General features: G+C 51.0%; 1 protein-coding gene across 2 annotated transcripts; it reads right to left on the bottom strand.

Annotated features, from left to right (window-relative positions):
* Window positions 1-9,184: 9,184 nt before the first annotated feature.
* Window positions 9,185-16,791, bottom strand: LOC108930309 (polyserase-2-like). Of its 2 annotated transcripts, none has more exons than XM_029253904.1 (10): window positions 16,042-16,791; window positions 14,601-14,621; window positions 14,322-14,490; window positions 13,922-14,190; window positions 12,211-12,356; window positions 11,841-12,090; window positions 11,496-11,673; window positions 11,127-11,386; window positions 10,801-10,898; window positions 9,185-10,676 (listed from the first exon to the last, which is right to left on the bottom strand). In XM_029253904.1, exons 1-10 carry the CDS (start codon window positions 16,091-16,093, stop codon window positions 10,209-10,211), a joined length of 1,911 nt encoding a protein of 636 aa, XP_029109737.1. In that variant the 5' UTR covers window positions 16,094-16,791; the 3' UTR covers window positions 9,185-10,208. The 2 variants fall into 2 exon arrangements, with proteins under 2 accessions (XP_029109737.1, XP_029109738.1); XM_029253905.1 differs by having other exon boundaries at window positions 10,801-10,895.
* Between the last annotated feature and the right edge of the window lie 2,133 nt (window positions 16,792-18,924).

Below are 18,924 nucleotides of genomic sequence, written 5' to 3'. Positions count from 1 at the left end.
AGACTGCTGTATCTGTGCAAAAGACAGACGTGTCTGCCACAGTTGACGCAGACTCCACAAGCACTACAGAGGCTGAGAGAAGAGACAATGATCTAGCCCGATACTGTCCTGTGCACAAGAAAACTCATCCTTTGCAAAAATGTAGGTTATTCAGAATGAAAACATTGCAGGAGCGAAAAAGCATCCTAAAGGAACACAAACGCTGTTTTAAGTGCTGCTCTCCAAGGCACCAGGCCAAGGATTGTCGAGCAACGTTGAAATGCGGCGAGTGTGAGAGCGAAAGACACTGCTCTGCAATGCACCCTCTCACCTCCCAACCTCCTGCTTCACTGACCACTCTAGAACCAGACGCAGAAGCACGAGGCAGTCCTCCACTCGAGGTGACATCACGATGCACCAAGGTCTGTGGAAAGGGCAGCCTCACGCGGTCCTGCTCAAAGGTGTGCCTGGTGCGTGTCTTCCTCCAGGGTCAACCGGAGCACTCCATCAAAATGTATGTCATCATTGATGATCAGAGTAACTGCTCACTGGCCCGCTCTGAATTTTTCCACCTGTTTCGGGTTGAGAGCAACCTGTCACCATACCTGATGAAGACATGCGCAGGCACCACGGAGATGACTGAAAGAAAGGCGGTAGGCTTGCAAATTGAAGCAGTGAATGGAGGTGTGTGCATGGACCTTCCACCACTCATTGAGTGCAATGAGATAATGACCAATAGATCTGAGATTCCAACTCCAGAGGTCGCTCTCGCGCACGCTCACCTAAGGCACATTGCTCCCCACATTCCCAAGCTAGATCCTGACGCGCAGATGATGATCCTGCTAGGGAGAGACATGATATGTGTGCACAAGGTGCGAGAGCAACTCAATGGACCGCATAATGCACCCTTCGCTCAGCGTCTAGACTTAGGCTGGGTAATTGTAGGTGACGTGTGTATTGACAATGCTCATAAACCAACTCTGAGTGTCTTCAGAACCCACATCCTACAGAACGGACGCCCGTCTCTCCTGACTCCTTGTCATAACAGCATCAGGGTAAAGGAAAAACCGTGCTACGGCGGGGAGCGCAGGTATGGTCTCTCTACATCCACGTCAAAACCTATGCAACCTGAAGACAAGCTCGGGCTTATGGTCTTTCAGCGTACAGACAATGACAACAAATGTGCCATGTCCTTCGAGGATGAGACCTTTCTAAAGATTATGGAGAAAGAAGTCCATCAGGATGAAAAGAACAATTGGGTAGCTCCCTTACCGTTCAAGTCACCTCGTCCCCCACTCCCGAACAACAGAGAGCAAGCACTGTCCCGCCTTAGGTCTTTAAGACGCACTCTGAGCAAAAACGCGGAGATGAAGCAACAGTTTTCCTCCTTCATGGAAAAGCTCTTCGAGAACAAACATGCAGAGAAGGCACCGCCCATCCATGAGAAGCAAGAATGTTGGTACCTGCCCATTTTCGGGGTGTACCATCCGCAGAAGCCAGGGCAGATACGAGTCGTGTTTGACTCAAGCGCCCAACAACACGGTGTCTCCCTCAACTCAGTGCTGCTTACAGGCCCCGATCTGAACAATACTCTCCTGGGTGTGCTGTTACAGTTTAGGAAGGATCTCATCGCAGTCACTGCTGATATCCAACAGATGTTTTATGGATTCCTGGTGAAGCACGACCACAGAAACTACCTGAGATTCCTGTGGCATAAAGACAATGACCTATCCAAAGAGATAGAAGAATATCGCATGCGAGTGCATGTCTTTGGCAATAGCCCATCCCCGGCGGTTGCTATCTACGGTCTGCGACGAGCTGCTCAGAAAGGAGAACCAAAGTATGGAGCTGACACAAGGCACTTTGTTGAAAGACACTTCTATGTGGACGATGGGCTCGTATCCCTTCCTACAGAGTCTACAGCTATAGACCTACTGAAGCGTACTTGTGCATCACTTGCAGAGTCTAACCTGAAGCTGCACAAAATCGCATCAAACAGCATCACTGTGATGAAAGCCTTCAGACCAGAAGAATTGGCCTCAGGCATCCAAGACCTGGGTCTGGATGATGAGACTCTGCCTGCCCAAAGGAGCCTAGGCCTATGCTGGGACATCAGCACAGATATGTTCACCTTTAAAGTAGCTGTCACTGACAAGCCTTACACCCGTCGTGGGGTGCTATCAGTCGTCAACAGCATCTTTGACCCCTTGGGTCTAGCAGCACCAGTGACGATCAGAGGCAGATTGCTGTTGCGGGAGCTGTCCAGTGGAGTTCAGGATTGGGATGCTCCTCTGCCAGGTGAAAAGATGAGCAAATGGGAAGTGTGGAAATCGTCACTCGAGGAGCTAAGCAGCCTCCACGTGCCTCGCTGCTATATACCCAAGTCACTCTCAAGACCTATGTACACGGAACTGTGTCTTTTTTCCGATGCCTCAAACTGGGCCATAGGGGCAGTAGCTTATCTAAGAGCTGTCACTGAAGATGGCCGTTGTGAAGTTGGATTTGTCCTGGGAAAGGCAAAACTATCACCGCAGCCGGAGCCCACAATCCCACGCCTTGAGCTTTGTGGGGCCGTCCTGGCGGTTGAGATAGCGGAGCTGATCTTAGACGAACTGGACCACAAGCCGGACGCTGTACAATTCTACTGCGACAGCAGGGTGGTCCTCGGATACATCTGTAATGACTCAAAGCGATTCTTTGTCTACGTACACAATCGCGTGAATCGCATACGCCAGTCAACGTCCCCTGAGCAGTGGCATTACGTCCCTTCAGAAGAGAACCCAGCCGACTTAGCCACCAGATCTGTGGCTGCATCACAGCTCATGAACACAATGTGGTTCAAGGGACCTGACTTCCTCTATAAGCCTCCAAAGCCAGAGAAGCATGAGCACTTTGAACTGATAGACCCTGAAATGGACGTGGACGTCAGACCGCAAGTAACGGCTCTCGCTACCCACATTGAAGCTAAGCGACTTGGCTCTGAAAGATTCCAGCATTTTTCCACATGGAACTCCTTGTTGAGAGCTGTTTCCCTCTTGATACATCAGGCACGTTCCCACAAGTCAGGCTCCACCGACACATCGCAGCACATGTGTAAAGGATGGCATCAATGTAGCAGGCCTCGCACTCCTGGAGAACTCGAAGCAGCCAGGAGGCTCATACTAGAGTCTGTTCAAAGAGACACATATCCGAACGAATATGCTGCTCTTCAAGCAAACACAGAAGTCCCTAATTCAAGTCCAATCCTGACCCTTGACCCCTACATCAGTGATGGCCTCCTGAGGGTCGGAGGGCGTCTCAGACATGCTTCCCTTGAATCAGAGGTAAAAAACCCAATCATCCTCTCAAAGAATAGCCATGTTACCAAGCTGCTTGTGAAACACCATCACATGGAAGTGAAACACCAGGGGCGTCAGTTCACAGAAGGGGCCATCAGAGCGGCTGGACTGTGGATTGTTGCTGGCAAGAGGCTGGTGAGTTCTATCCTTCATCGCTGTGTAATATGCCGAAAGCTCAGGGGGAAGGTAGAAGTGCAAAAGATGGCTGACCTCCCTCCGGAGCGGCTCAACACATCTCCACCCTTCACGTACGTGGGGCTGGACATATTTGGACCATGGTCGGTGGTCACTCGACGCACTCGTGGAGGTGCAGCGCAAAGCAAAAGGTGGGCCATTCTGTTCACATGTATGAGTACCAGGGGAGTCCACATCGAAGTTATAGAGTCTATGGATGCCACCAGCTGTATCAATGCATTGCGGAGATTCTTTGCAGTTAGAGGCCCCGCAAAGCAGCTTAGGTCAGACAGGGGGACTAACTTCGTCGCTGCCAGCGCGGAACTGGGCATGGGGTGTCTTGATGAGAGGCAGACCAGCATCCTGAAGTATCTCCACAGCAACGGCTGCACATGGAAGTTCAATCCCCCACACGCCTCCCACATGGGAGGAGTGTGGGAGCGTATGATTGGGGTGACACGCAGAATATTAGACTCTATGCTTTTACAAAACAAACGCACTCACCTGACACATGAGGTTCTGTGTACCCTGATGGCAGAGACCTCAGCAATAATCAACGCAAGGCCGCTGGTCCCCATCTCATCGGATCCCTCCTCACCAATTCTGCTATCCCCTGCCATGCTCCTAACTCAAAAGCCAGGCCTACATGCTCCACCAGGAATCTTCACTGGAAAAGATCTCCTGAAAGGCCAGTGGAGGCAAGTGCAAGCGCTTGCGAATGAATTCTGGGGCCATTGGAGAAACGAATACCTAAGCACGCTCCATTCAAGACGCAAGTGGCACAGAACGCATCGGAACCTGCAACCTGGGGACATTGTGCTGTTACACCAAAGTCAAGCGCCTAGGAATGAGTGGCCAATGGCTCTGGTCACGTCAACCTCTCCAAGCAGCGATGGAAAGGTCCGCACAGTTGAAGTGCGGACGTCATCTCAGGGCACCTCGAAGACTTACCTGCGGCCCATCTCCGACGTCGTCCTTCTGCTGGAAAATGATTGGGAAGAACGGGATTGAAAGGGACAGAGAGAAAACAGCTTAAATTTAGTGGCATTAGTCATGCCAGACGGGGAGTGTTCTGCCTGCAGATTTGTTTAGTTCATGTGATTAATTGCTTGTTGAGCGGAACCTTTATTTCCGTAAGTTATACGCAATTTGTGCACATGCGCTATTTCCATGATGCGCTACTGTTGGGATAGGCATAGTGGAAGCGTCTTGAGTTCTGTGTGCTTTCCTACGCCCGTGGAAGCAATAACTGTAAGTTGTGAAGTTCTTGCAGACATTGACTAAAATGTTTACGTGCTTTTAAGTTTGACCTTTGTAATGTAAACTCTGTTTATTCAGCCGTAACTCCACGTTACTGTTCTTGTAAAACGCGTGTGTGAGTTCGCGCTGTGTCATGCTAAGTGTGCTATCGGCAAACGATTTAACTAGTTATTATGACGATTGTTGTAATTAGACTAAGTTTCCTTTACTGTTTCTGTTTATTATAGTTTCACTCGCATTTTCACATTTGGAGACAATAAAGGAGCAAGACGCTCATAATCCTGGCTCGTGAGAATCGAGTTTGGCTTGCTGTTAAACTGCGTTAACGTACTGGGTGTGCACAACACGCAGGGAGAACAGTACAGTATATCACACAAAGATTCTCACACAAAGGTCTCTCACGTAGCTGTAAGAATCCTAAACAGCACGAACCCCCACACCATCTGCACACTCATCTCCTGACATACAGTAGTTGATTTCCCACACATATAGAAGAAAGTCCCCAGTAGTTACTTGAACAAAGCACATGTCACTTTGTACAAAGCATGTGTCCCTTTAAGTAAATATATTGTACTCAAAACAGTTATTTATTACTGCTCCTCCAGCTACTGTCCAGTGTCTCTAGCACAGACTGCTGTCTCTACTGTATTTTTTTTTTTTTTTACACAAACTGCACTGTATGTGGCAGAGAGATCCGAAAAATGGAATTTCGTTCTTCTGTATGTGGAACTCACATACAGTCAGAATGACAATCGAGCTGCCTTTGATAACACAGCAATACAGCAGTCCAACCTACTTGAAACGAAATCAAAAACCAATTTCTCAGCATCCTCCGTACATCAAAATCGCCTTCACTTCGCTATATTTCTCAAGTGAAGGAAGTGCGTTAGTCGATTTTGCAACGAACCCAAGTGAGAGATTTCAGTCACGGGAAACAGCCGAGTCCTTCGCACACTCTGCGTACACCTGAAGCTGAATGAATGAGGGGTAAAGACTGACGAGACTGTCGAGGACTTGAGCACCACCACCTCTATGGGTTCCATATAAACTTGCGTCATTCCCTCACGCTAAAGTGAAGGAAATGCCATTCCTGCTTTGAAATATATGAAGAGTGCCATTTAAGAAGAGTCTCTTCTAAAAGTAGTTTGTTCCTCCAGCTCCTCTCACGACTGAAATGCAGGTTTTCGACTAAAGATACCAGCAAGACGTTTTTCTGCTTTTCTTTACCACCTTCCACAGGGATGTGGCCTCTTAAACAGTCATCATCAAAGTAGAACGAAGCATAAAACAAAAGGCCTGAAGCTTTGAGAGGACGCGTTTCAGGCTCTGAAATGCAGGGAGTGCGTTTCTCGCGTATCTGCGAGTGCAGAGAAGTTGCGCACAAGGCAAATGGAGAGCATCGCTCACTGCTTCACTCGGCTCAGGATTATTTCATATCGCGCTCGAGAAGCCTGCTTCTGAAAACACTTAGCGTGGAAAACATGCGGATGATTACGTGACGCAGTGTATGCCATCGTGTCTTCTCTCATTAAATACCACCTTCAATCTCAGTAAATCACTTGCAGAGCCAGTTGAGGAACATTTGTGACTCATGACCATTCTATCATATTGCATTGCGCTGCACTCGAGGGCACGTCTGGAGCCGGAGCTTCAGCTTCTCGCACACAGGTTCGTCTGTCTCTGAATCTTGTATCCGCGCCAATCTTCTAAACCTGTTCCACTGCCAGCGGAGCTGCTGTATTCCCTCACGTCACACAAGCTGGGGCTGTTAACTGTTGCCGTGTCTTCAGGACTGACGCAGCTCTTCTGCTTCTCACATTACTTTTGTTCTAATTCAATACAGCTGCAACTCATCAAACTAATCCAATGAACGAACACACACACACACCCACACACCCACCCCTTGTGTGTGATATCACCACATTGCTGGTTCACATCCCTCCATCCTTCAAGTTGTTTTTATTGTCATTCCTCTATACAGCTTGTATACAGTGGAATGAAATGTCGTTTCGTTGGAGACCATGGTGCAAGACAGAACATAGCATAAGGCAATGAATAAGTAAATAAATAAAAACACAGGATAGGACGTGGGTATGGCTGTGAGCTGTAGGGAGTTGTGGAGTAGTGCAGTGCTGAGTTAATTTGTTAATGGAGCCAGTTGAGTGTTGGGAGGCAGCTGAGTGTTGAGAAGTCTAACTGCCTCAGGGAAGAAACTTACAGAGTCTGCTGGTGGTGGCGTGGATGCTCCTGTACCTCCTGCCAGATGGCAACAGGTCGAAGAGTCCGTGAGAGGGTCGTCCACAGTGCTGTTGGCCTTGCGGATGCAACGGTTGTTGTATATGGAGTTGATGGAGGGAAGAGGAACTCCGATGATCTCTTCAGCTGTTCTTACCACTTGCTGTAGGGTCTTGCCGTCAGAGACCGTGCGGTTCCCGTACCACACGGTGAGACAGCTGCTCAAGACGCTCTCTATCGTCCCCCCTGTAGAATATAGCGAAGATGGGAGGGGGGGTTTCGGTCTCCTCAGCCTCCATAAGAAACGGAGACGCTGCTGGGCCTTCTTGGTTAGGCAGGTGGTGTTCAGGGTCCAGGAGAGGTCCTCTGTCATGTGCACACCAAGAAACTTGGAGCTTTTGACTCTCTCCACAGCTGTTCCATTGATGTGCAGAGGTGAGTGGTCTACTGGGGTCCTCCTGACGTCAACAATCATCTCTTTAGCCTTATCAGCATTGAGAGATAGATTGTTGTCGCTACACCATTCTGCGAGATTGTTCACCTCCTCTCTGTACACTGACTTATCATTGTTGCTGATGAGGCCCACAGCTGTAGTGTCGTCAGCAAACTTGATGATATGATTTGAACTGTACTTTGCAGCACAGTCATGAGTCAGTAGGCTAAACAGCAGTGGACTGAGCACACAGCCCTGAGGAGCGCCAGTGTTCAGTGTGCTGGTGCTGGAGTTGCCGAACCTGACGGACTGAGGTCTCCCAGTCACGAAGTGCAGGATCCAGTTGCAGAGGGAGGTAGTCAGACCCAGCAGGCTCAGCTTTGTGATCAGTTTCTGAGGGATGATTGTGTTGAATGCTGAACTTAAGTCTATGAACAGCATCCTACATAGTTGTCTTTTTTTGTCCAGATGGGTCAGGGAAAGGTGGATGGTAGCAGATATGGGATCTTCTGTTGAACGGTTGGGACGTTAGCCATACTGGAATGGGTCCAGTGTGGTTGGAAGACTTGCGTGTTTCACGACTAGCTGCTTGAAGCACTTCATGATGATAGGTGTGAGTGCAACCGGTCAGTGGTCATTCAGACAGGACACCGATGATTTCTTTGGCACAGGGATGATTGCGGTTGTCTTGAAGCACACAGGGACGACTGCCTGGCTCAGGGAGATGTTGAAGATGTCCGTGAAGACATCCGCAAGCTGAACAGCACATTCTCCGAGTACCCGGCTAGGTATGTTGTCAGGACCCGCAGCTTTCTGTGGGTTGGCTCTGGAAAGAGTCTTCCTGACGTCTGCTGCAGACAGACAAAGTACCCGGTCGGTGGGAGTTGGAGTGGCCTTACCTGCTGGCATGTTGTTCTGTGCTTCGAACCATGTGTAGAAATCATTCAACGCGTCTGGGATTGAGGCGTTGCCGTCACAGACAAGTGATGTAGCTTTGTAGTCTGTGATAGCCTGAATGCCTTGCCACATGCGCTTTGTGTCCTTGGAGTTTAGAAAATGACGGTGGATTCTTCCTGCAAAGTTGCGCTTCGCTTCTCCGATAGCCTGGGACAGACTGGCCCTTGCTGTACGGTACGCTGCCTTGTCACCAGACCTGAAGGCAGCGTCTCGGGTTTTCAGCAGCGTGCGCAATGAGCACACCTTAGCACTCATCCACGGTTTCTGGTTTGCACGTGTGGTGATGGTCTTGAAGGAAGTCACATAGTCGCACATTCAAACAGCAAATACACAGTTAATCACAGCAGATGGTGTTGGACTCATCGGTGGAGCTGTCAGGAGAGAAGAGGGCCTCAAAGAGATGGGTTTGAGGAGGATTTCAGCAAAGACCTTCTCTTCCAACGTATTCCAGTGAGGTGACGAGGATACGAGGATACGGTGGTTGTGGGTAGTCTCCGAAGGAGCAGAGAAGGTTTCTTCAGAAGCTGTGAGGGTTCAGCCGGCGGGTAGCGAGAAACTTTGCTCCTTCAGCCCGAGGAGCTCCCTTCCTCATCGAGGGTCAAGAGCCCCAGGAAGCCTAATGAGCTGCAGGGACAGCGCTCGCCGCTGCCCCACCTCACACACAGCGTCCTCAAGTGTGGGCCAGCGATGTAAATGAGGGAACTATTTAGGGTGCAGTTCCCTCCCGAGCCGTAGGGGAGCCCTGGAGTAGAAAACGCTACAGTGGCGCAGAAAAATCAACGTGCAAAATAATTTTAAATGTTTTTTTCTTTATTGATACTGAATGATCACAACCCTGATTTCTTTGTTTTTACATAAATACAAGCACTTCCCACTCTGACAGCACAACCCTAACCACACACACAATGCGTAAAGCGCAACGCAATTACACAGCAGTACACAGATTGCGGTAGAACCACAGCGAAACCTCTGAAAACCTAGTTATTTAACCCAAGTAAAGTGCAGACATGGTTTACTCGTTACCAATGACACAGAACAGTTTTCGTCTCAGGCGAGAATCAAAGTGAAGTCGAGTGAGAAAAAGATGAATGAGGGTTAGCCCTGCCGGACGCTCGAGTTCAGCTCCCCACGTCCCGGATCATTGTTGAAGTAAAGCAAAGGTTCGGAGGTAATATTTGACATCATGCGGAACATTAATTTTCCCTATGTCACATTTCCCACGGTCAGGGGTCTTTTCGAACACGGATAGAAAGGTACTGGCCATCAGCGAGACTCGGCGTGTTGATGCAGTGGAGAAGTGGCGGTGAAGATTACAAATACTGGTTAATGCAAAATCATGTAGATGTAGACTCTGGGTCCAAGGAGTCGACATGTCACCTCTCAGAAGGATGACAAGGAAATGACACCTCTGTCCCCAGCGTCACGGTCAGGACACCGGTGAGGTGCAGTCAGAGCGTAACCTTTGGGCTGGTGATTTCCACCGAGTTCAGATAAATGCGTCACGCAGCTCTTTTCTACGTCTGGCATCATTGGTGCCGTTTGGCTGTTTACACGTGTTTTACTGCAGCAATTCAGGGAAAGTACTTTGCTCAAGGCACTATGGCAGAGGGATGGAAGTGAATCATGTTGCAGTCCACCGTTTTTAACGGCTACGCTGAACTTGAGCTTTGCGCAGCTATTGGACACTTTGACATCATCAGTGAAGGCTTTGTGACACAGTCCTTGAACTGTGATGTAATTAAATTCTTTGTTCCTCATTTGAAAATGCAGACTGTATCTAAAACTCAGATAAGAAGCACTGGTTTGTTCAGAAGATGAAAGCTAAGGAGGTGTCAGTGCCCCCAGGGGGTCAGGAGGATGAGGGACAGCAGTGGGGGGAAAAGAGAAAGGACAAGGGGTAGAGAGGGAGACCCGTTTGCTCCATTAATGGTTCCGGACACAGTGGAGGAGATCACCCCTGAGGTGAAAGTGCTTGGAGGGAGATCAACCACGTTCTGTATGACGAAGCTGGAGAAGCGGGACGTTGTAGAGAAGACCTGTACGGGGGAGGAGCTGGCTTTGACGCCAATTCTGTTGGTGGATGTGGTGCCTGTGCTGTTGGAAGTTGAGTTGCTGATGGTGCTGCTGTTATATGTGACGTTGGTGCTGTTGGTGACTGTGCTGTTGACGGTGCTGCTGGAGTTGCTGCTGCTGGTGGTGGAGTCACTGAGAACAGTGGTGTTGATGTTCTCCATCATTACCACTGCAACCTGGAGCCAGGAACCGGCCTGCTGGCAAACCAAGGGGCCTCCTGCGAAGCCCTGTGTTGAGTGGGGAGAGCGAGGAGCAGGTTGAGAAGCTCCACTGGGGCAGCAGGAAAGACACCGAAACCCGAAACAAACACAGGAGCGAACAGAGTGCCAATCCTGCCGCTGGTGAACCTACCTGCCGGAGGTCCACAGCTGAGGTGCAGATGTAGTCCGCGGACGAGATGTTTCCGCAGGACACCACGGTCGTCTGGAGCTGCTGAAGAACCTGCCCTGCTGCGGGGGGTTCCAGGGGGAAGAGGTTTTGTTCAGTCCAGCTTGAACCCGAAACATGGGTACGTACAGTGTGTACGTTGTAAATGACATGATGAAGTCAATCAATCAATCAATCAATCAATCAATCAATGTGTCTTTAGTAGTGTGACACGTTTCCATATTGTTAACGTGTAATGTCTGACACACACACACACACACACACACACACACACACACACACACACTGACCTCCACCCTGGCCGCTGCCCCATCCAGTCACCCAGCACTGCGATCCTGAGCTGACGGCGGGTTTATTCAAGTCCACGCACACCGGCCGCACGTAATTCGTCAGGGTCACGGCCGTGGCGAGACGCAGCAGGGCGATGTTGGATCCTGTCAGGTTGCTCAGGGTGACGCCCGACACGCCCAGCGACACCTGGAACGGGTTGGAGCCGTTCTGCTTCAGCCGGCCCAGAACCGCCGTCCACTCGCTGCTGTTGATCTGAGAGCTGAAGATGAGGAAGATCCACTGACCGACACACACACACACTCACAGCGGGGCACTTCTTGGGGGGGGGGTTCAGGAAACGGGGGTTGGGGTGTCCTGTAGGTGCTCACCTGTTGAAGCAGTCGGCCGCGCTCATGACGACACTCCGCGAGATGAGGGAGCCCCCGCAGACGTGGACCCCGCCTCTCTGCAGGCTCACCTGCCATGGCCACGCCCCTTCAGCTGCCAGGTCACTGCTGCTGCTGCCGTTGTTCAGGGGGGCCTGGCCACACACATACGGTGAAGGGGCTGGGGCAAAAGAAGGAAAATCAATTCAACACCCAGAATGCACTGCAGTTTGTTCTGTAGCTCTCATTAGAAACCAGAACAGACAAACCCTAAGAGGTAAACAGCAAAATGTGGTGGAATTTTATCATCTTTACAGAAAACAAAGATGGTGCAGCTCAGACACTCACGGACGGTGGTGGTCAATGGTGGCAGTCCAGGGCAGCTGACACTGTTGTCACCATTTGTCCCACTGGAGGAGTACGTGACGAATCCTGGGAGGTTGGAGGTGATGACTGAGCTGATCCAGGACTGATACTGGGACACCCTGGTGTAGACTCCTGGGTATTTGGGTTGAGCACATCCTTGACCAAAGCTCACGATCCCGGCCTGGACCCAGACGGAACCCTGTTTGACCACCAGTGGACCTCCTGAGTCCCCCTGCACAGGTGGAAACACATTTCTGGCGTGAGTGGGAACGGTCACACTTGACTCGCTGTGGATATTTGGAGTGCTCTCTGAGACAGACGTTGACTCAGGAGGCTGTGGGAGCTGCGGTACCTGACAGGAGTCCTTGCCCCCCGCCAGCAGCCCAGCACACAGCATGTTGTCCGTGATGGACCCCGGTCCATAGAGACAGTTACACTGCCTGTTTCCCACCACAGGAACCTGCACTTCCTGTAGAGTCCCGGGTGAAGGGAGGGACACTGAGGGAAAACAGAAGTAAAGGTTTAAACTGATCATTATTATTCATTTACACACACACACACACACGTCCCATACGGGGTCATGGGGAGCCGGAGCCTACCCAGCAATACAGGGCGTAAGGCCGGAGGGGGACACACCCAGGACGGGATGCCAGTCCGTCGCAAGGCACCCCAAGCGGGACTCGAACCCCAGACCCACGGGAGAGCAGGACCCGGTCCAACCCACTGCGCCACCGCAACCCCCTATTATTAATTTATTTATTTTAAAATCTAAGTTGTATCTTAAAAATCAGAGTCTCATAGAGGTGTGAATTTCCTCTGCTTTTGTGATGCTCATTAGTTGTCTTGCCCACAACACACACACCACAAGAACATATACAGGCTACTGCAACGAACCGTGTTACTGAAGAGTGTCATGTTTTAGTGGGAAAATGGCTTTATTGTGAATAGTTGGATTATGGGTAAAATGGAATTAAGTGTTCAACCGCTGTGGGGACTCACAGGGACTATAATGGGCTGAGTGTGTTGGCCAGGAAAGAGAGGGAAAATTCAGAGGAGAGTTAAGCAGGCAGGCTGGAGGTGCAGATCCTTGAGGAAAAGAGCTTCTCCAACACGAGCATTATCTCCCCGTGTTTGTGTTGATACCTCTCGCAATCTGCCGGTGTTCCAATAAAAGTTTGTAATGAACGCTGTCCGTGCGTCCTTCTTTGCCACATCTGAACCCAGAGCGCAGCACATTACAGTACAGTATGATGGGCTTTTCTCTGTGCTGGGTCTTTGTGTGTCTGTAAGGCCCCCCATGGAATGTCCTTTCGGAGAAAAGTATCGGGCCGAGAAGCGAATCACAGGGAATCAATGCGGAAGTCAGCGAGACAACTACAGGTGAAAGAGATGCAAAAAGAGGAGTCGTGCCCTTGAGGAAGGCCCAAACTAAGTTGTCCTTGGTCACGGTGGCAGAACCCGCTCGTGGACAATGGACACACCAGCGATCACACCATCATTTACAGTAGTCGGTAGCGAAGCAGACGCTTTTCCCTGGAGCGGCTGGAGGTGCCATTATGCCAGCCTCCTTTTATGAAGTCCTCGACTTCCCCACGTCGAGGACCACAGCCTTGTCCAGAGACAAGTCACAATGTGACAAAGTGCTGTTAAAAATAACTGAGATGCTTATATCTTTCTCCCACCTTGTACTTTCCCTCCCTCGGTGTGACTGTGTGTTGCACGTGTCCCTTTCGTAGTGCTATTCGTGTTTGTCAGGTTTCTAAACAGCAAGTGAAACAATTAACACCCCACCATAACAGGAGCTCAGAAATGCATCACAAGTAAAGGAGGCAGCTCAGCTGGGACTGCTGGCGCTTTGAGGAGTTGAATTTATTTACCACCTTTGTGGTGACACAGTTGCACTGAGGACTATCAAGAGTACAGATGTCAGAGTCTCAGAAGTGTGTGATGTCTCAGTGGTGCTTGGACAGCCAGTGCAGGACCTGAACCTCCAACCAGTCACTTGTAGCTCCTGTTCCCTAATCACGTTTCCACCTGCTGGTCCTCAGGACGAACGCACTCACCTCCTGACTGGATGTTACCCCAGCCGGTGACCCAGGTCTCGGTGCCGTTGTATAAGGTGCTGCCAGCGGCTGCCAGGCAGATGGGCTGGATGTAGTCACTGAAGCTGACAGTGGAGGAGAGCTGGACCAGAGAGAGATCGTTGTCGTTGGTGTTTCCATTGTAATTTGGGTTCACGGTGATGCTGCTGACTGATACGGACACAGAGTTTGGGTTGGTTCCCTGCTGGGTCTGCAGGCCCAGAACCATAGTCCACCTGCTTGGATTTGTGCTACAGCAGAAGACGTGACAGAGTGCAGTTTAAGATGATATCAGGGGTGAAACACATCATACCGCAAAACATGGTACGTGACACACGTAACACTGCTCCACCTCTTCATTGTCGCATCCTGTAATTCATACCTGATGAGTGCGAAGCAGTGGGCAGCGGACAGGACCCACCGGTTGTTGATGAGGGACCCTCCGCACACGTGACTTCCCTGGTAGCGCATACTGACTTGCCAGGGCCAACTGCCCGGGGCAGCATTCTGCCCTCCAACGATCCTGGTGTTCAGGGGGGCTTGACCACACACTGAAAGGGGGATGACATGTGAGCAGGTGAGACAGACAACACAGAGAGCATCACACACACAAGAAGAGAATAAACGTTCACAAAGAGACAATGAATAGCCAGAGACTTACCACCCTGTTGTGCTTGTGATTCTGGGGAGAAAAGAAAAGAGATTCGCTCATATCACCCGTTTCCATGAGTGCTGAATCCCACAAGAACCAGACTTCAGCCACTGGGCGGGGGCAACAGGATGGACAGTTCCCAGGGATCAGCCCCCGCTCTTACTGAATTGTGACGGCCAGCTGCTCACTTTCAAGGACCAATTCCACAGGCTATAAAAGGCAGCTGGCCTGAAGACTAGGGAGCACCGTGTGGGGAGGAACCGGCCCAGAGCACCGCTTGGAGGAGATGAGGTCTGGTCGTGCTGTCGTTGTTGTCTTATTACCAGAAGCGCCCACTTTTGAACGCTTTGGTTGATAAATAAATTGCCTTTTTTTGGCTCAAATCCAGCCATCTATTGGTCTTAGTCCTGCCCTGTGCTTGCCTCAAAACCAGTTATGTTTTAAAAGGGTTTGCTTTGTCACAAATGTGCACAAACAGAAATCCATTATAGTGTCATTAATCAGATTACTAATGAGCATCTAACAGATTTAATAAACACAGCTAATGAGTGGATGGAATGGGGGAAAAGCAGAAGAAATCTGAGCGTCACAAAAACTGACGAGTCATATTAAACGTTACCAGGAATTTACCATAGTGTGTCACTCTCGCAGTTAAACAGTCACGCATCCTCGACTTCTGACAACAAGCATTTTAAAGGACGAGCACAGAACAGGAACGCGGCGGCAAGAAAGGGACAGTCAGTCACTCAGCCGGTCACCAAAGAACTGACGGATGTCTCAGAATAAAGTGGAGGGATGGGGAAACGGCCCTGGACGGGGGGAGGGGTCGCCGGTGCCGCCACGCGGGACAGAACCAGCACCTCCGCGAGAACGGCACGTGAGGAGCTGCGCTAAGTTTGTTCTGAGGTCGCTCGCACCCGAAACCATCAACGCACAAGGCGATGAGTCATTCTGAAAACACCCTGAGAGTTCGAAGAAGGAAAGCCTTCCAGGCACGGATGCTGGTAGTCAGTCGCTCGCGTGGGCGGGCGAGTTCGACAACCGCGCCGTGCCATTGCGAAGCGGTGGAAAAATGCAAAACCGGTCAGGGCGACTCGACCCCGTCGATGGTGGGAATACCGTTTCCTCGTCGGCGCCCGCACACCGCACAACAAACAACCCCCCGTGTGCGCGGGGCCTCCGCGCACTTACGCGCGTTCAGGCCGAGTCCTTCGGAGCATTTTGTTCCCGACGAAGGCTTTCGGGAAGGACTGAAGCTCTTCGAACGGAAAGAGTTCGGGCCGCAATGTTTGCTGACGGACGGGACACGGCGGAGGAGCCCGTTTCCTGCTGATAGAGGTGGACGTTCCATAGAAGAGGCAAACACGGGTCTGCGCTGCATAGCTCTCGATATCCGTCTACGTGTGCGCTTCTCTATCCCTTCTTCGCTAGTTACACCTTCGAGACTCACCTCCAGCTGCCAGCAGGAGGACGACGAGGAGAACGCAGGTCCACAGAGTCATGGTGCCGCTGCGTGGAGTTCGCCGTCACTCTCTCTGCACCTGTTCCGGTGCCTCGGAGCAATTTATAGTTCACCTAGGGCACGGCCCTCACCTGCCGCACGCACACGCCCTTCGAAAGCTCAGCCACCACTTTTCTCCCTCTGCTTCCTCATTCCCAGCCACGTTTGGTCCCTTTCTAAACTTGGCTCTTGGCGCCCCTGCCCCCAGTAAAGATTGACATAAGAAAGAAAGAAAAAGAAAAATAAAGCAAAAAACTTGTTTTCCATTGACATTTGATTTGGATATATTCTTTCAAAGGTGTTTGATGTCCTGTGTGTCACTGAAAGAACTACGTTTTAAACTTGGTTTCAAACACCTCAAAGTTTTTTTTTTTTTTTTGCAAAAGCCAAGGGAACGCATATTTTAAAAGTGTGGAAACCAAGCATCTAGAAGAAGAAGAGGCCAGTGAATGTTGGACGGCGAGCAGTACCTCTCTTCACCGTGTCCAGGGACACAGTTGGAAAGGACCGAATGCACAGGGACATCAGAGGTAGAATAGAAGGGAACAGAATAGAATATACTTCATTGTCCCTTTCCATGGAAATTTGTCTTGGACACCCTGACATGGCCAGTGCGCAACATTGGACTCGCATAAACAATACACACCCTAACATACAGTTTAAAAAACTGAAAAAAATTAAAAAATAAATAAAGTTTAAAATCTCTATATACCAAGTCTAAAACCTCAGTTTTGGAATTCCCTGTTTAATAATTTAACTGCAGTTGGCACAAAAGAATTCTTATAACGATTCGATTTACACATTAAAGAGAGACCCCGATTCGCAAAAGGCATCGTGTCCCATCAGTGATGACAAACGGCAAAGAACCATGAGCTCGGGAACACGGACCGAACACGGGCCGCGCAAGACCGCGGCGAAGGAGCCCGTCACTCGACTGCGGATGGCCCACGGTAACGGAGGCGCGGCGGTGCTTCCAGGGCACGTCCTTCCGGCCTAGTTTAGCCCAAACGGCGACTCGTGGCAGGAAAGGAACGGGATCCGTTCTGCTTGTTCATCTTTGGGCAAGGCGTAACCATGACAACGATGCTGGCGAAGATAATGTGGCAGCTCTCCCCTCTTCCGGTGTGTGTGTGTGTGTGTGTGTGTGTGCGTGCGCTGCCCAGATCTGCTCATTTGGCTCCTGGCACTTCCCCCCTCAAGCGACGTAGCGCTGACGACACCTCACCTGTTCCGAACCCGGGACGAATGCGGCACAGGCGAGAAGCGCCGAGAGCCGCCATCGGTCATCGCCAAGCATGAGAGCGAGCGAAGTCGAACACGTGACTGCAAAGCAACCGTTCATCCTCCTCCCTATTACACACCGATTCCCTTCCGGTGAGACTTTTATTGTTCTCAAACTGCTCTGCTTCTCGCTCCCTTCGATCTTGGGCACCTGGCAGAGGCATCTGGAGAGGCCACGCGAAAGCCGTACCCTACAGTTACCACTTCTACCATCATTGCGATCGCAGAGCCTCCGAAGTGCTCCTGTGCCGGGAACGCAGCGATACGTGTGGGAGTGGACGGACGCTGCTGGAGGCCCTTGGCGGAGCCCGCAGGTCGTTCGTCGGTCCGTTCGAACCCGCGGCCTTTGGGGGAGCCGAGGTCCGAAAGAGGCGCGGCCACACGTACAGAAACTCAGAATTGCTCTCAGCCACAACGGAGACAAAGGCAGCAGAAGCCTTGCGCTGTGAGACCTATACACACACACACACACACACACACACACACACACACACACGACAGTAGCGGTTCCTGGGGAAAGAACAAACAACTTTGTCTTTTGTTTGTCTCTCTCTTTGCCATCCTGTGTGAGGACCGGAATGTGGCCCCGAGGAATGCGGTTCGAGCAACAGCCTCCGAGCGTCGCGGAAGCTTGCTGTCTGCAGTAGGTTTCCCATAAACCCCGCAGTGACAAAGGGAGCTCGGAATGAGGCCCCACTGGTCCAACGACGCTCCTCTCCAGTCAACGGAATCGAACGCGCGTCTCTCGTTCCTGCAATCGCTCTCGGCAGCTACGGAGGACAATGGCTCGGCATTAGCGGTTGCATGCGATCAACTGTAAAAGGAATTAGCAGCACAACTGGGACAAACGCCAAATCGTTAGAGGCCACGGTGACAGATCTGGAGATGTGACTCAGAGGAATATTCGTGGAAACTTGAACTCGCCATCACGGAACGACTCTTATTGATGAAATGCCACCTGACCGCTGGCGTCATCGCGTTTGTTTTGTGCTTAAGGCATCGAGGGCGAAGGCAGGCGGCGTTAAACTGACACGGGAAGAGCCACCGCCAGGAGGGAGGACAGCGCCGGCCTTCCTCCGTTACCTGGCCGCAGCGACAACACGCCGCATCGGGCCCCTCGACCGCTTCGGCCTGGGAGGGGCTTTCCAGAACTCTCACGCGTTTCAACAGGGAAGCCTTTTGCTTGTGTTCTCAGCACGTTTACATTTATTCAGGTATGAGACACTACACTCTCCTCCGAAGCGACTTCCGATGAACTCTATGTGGTGTTACCAGCCCACACACCTTATTCACCGTGGTGACTTACACTGCTAGATACACTGCTTACACTGGGTCACTCCTCCATACATCAGTGGAACGAACACACACACACACTCTCGCTCTCTCTCTCTGTCACTCGCAAACTATGGGTGAACCTGAACGCCATGTCTTTGGACTGCGGGAGGAAACCCAGAGACGCAGGAAGAACATACAAGCTCCACACAGACCGAGTTGGGATCGAACCCACGTCCTCTCGCACCACCCAGGCGCTGAGACAGCAGCGCTATTCGC

The sequence above is a fragment of the Scleropages formosus genome, chromosome 8 (assembly GCF_900964775.1).
Source record: "Scleropages formosus chromosome 8, fSclFor1.1, whole genome shotgun sequence".
Taxonomy (NCBI): domain Eukaryota; kingdom Metazoa; phylum Chordata; class Actinopteri; order Osteoglossiformes; family Osteoglossidae; genus Scleropages; species Scleropages formosus.
This window is presented reverse-complemented; position numbering and strand designations above follow the sequence as displayed.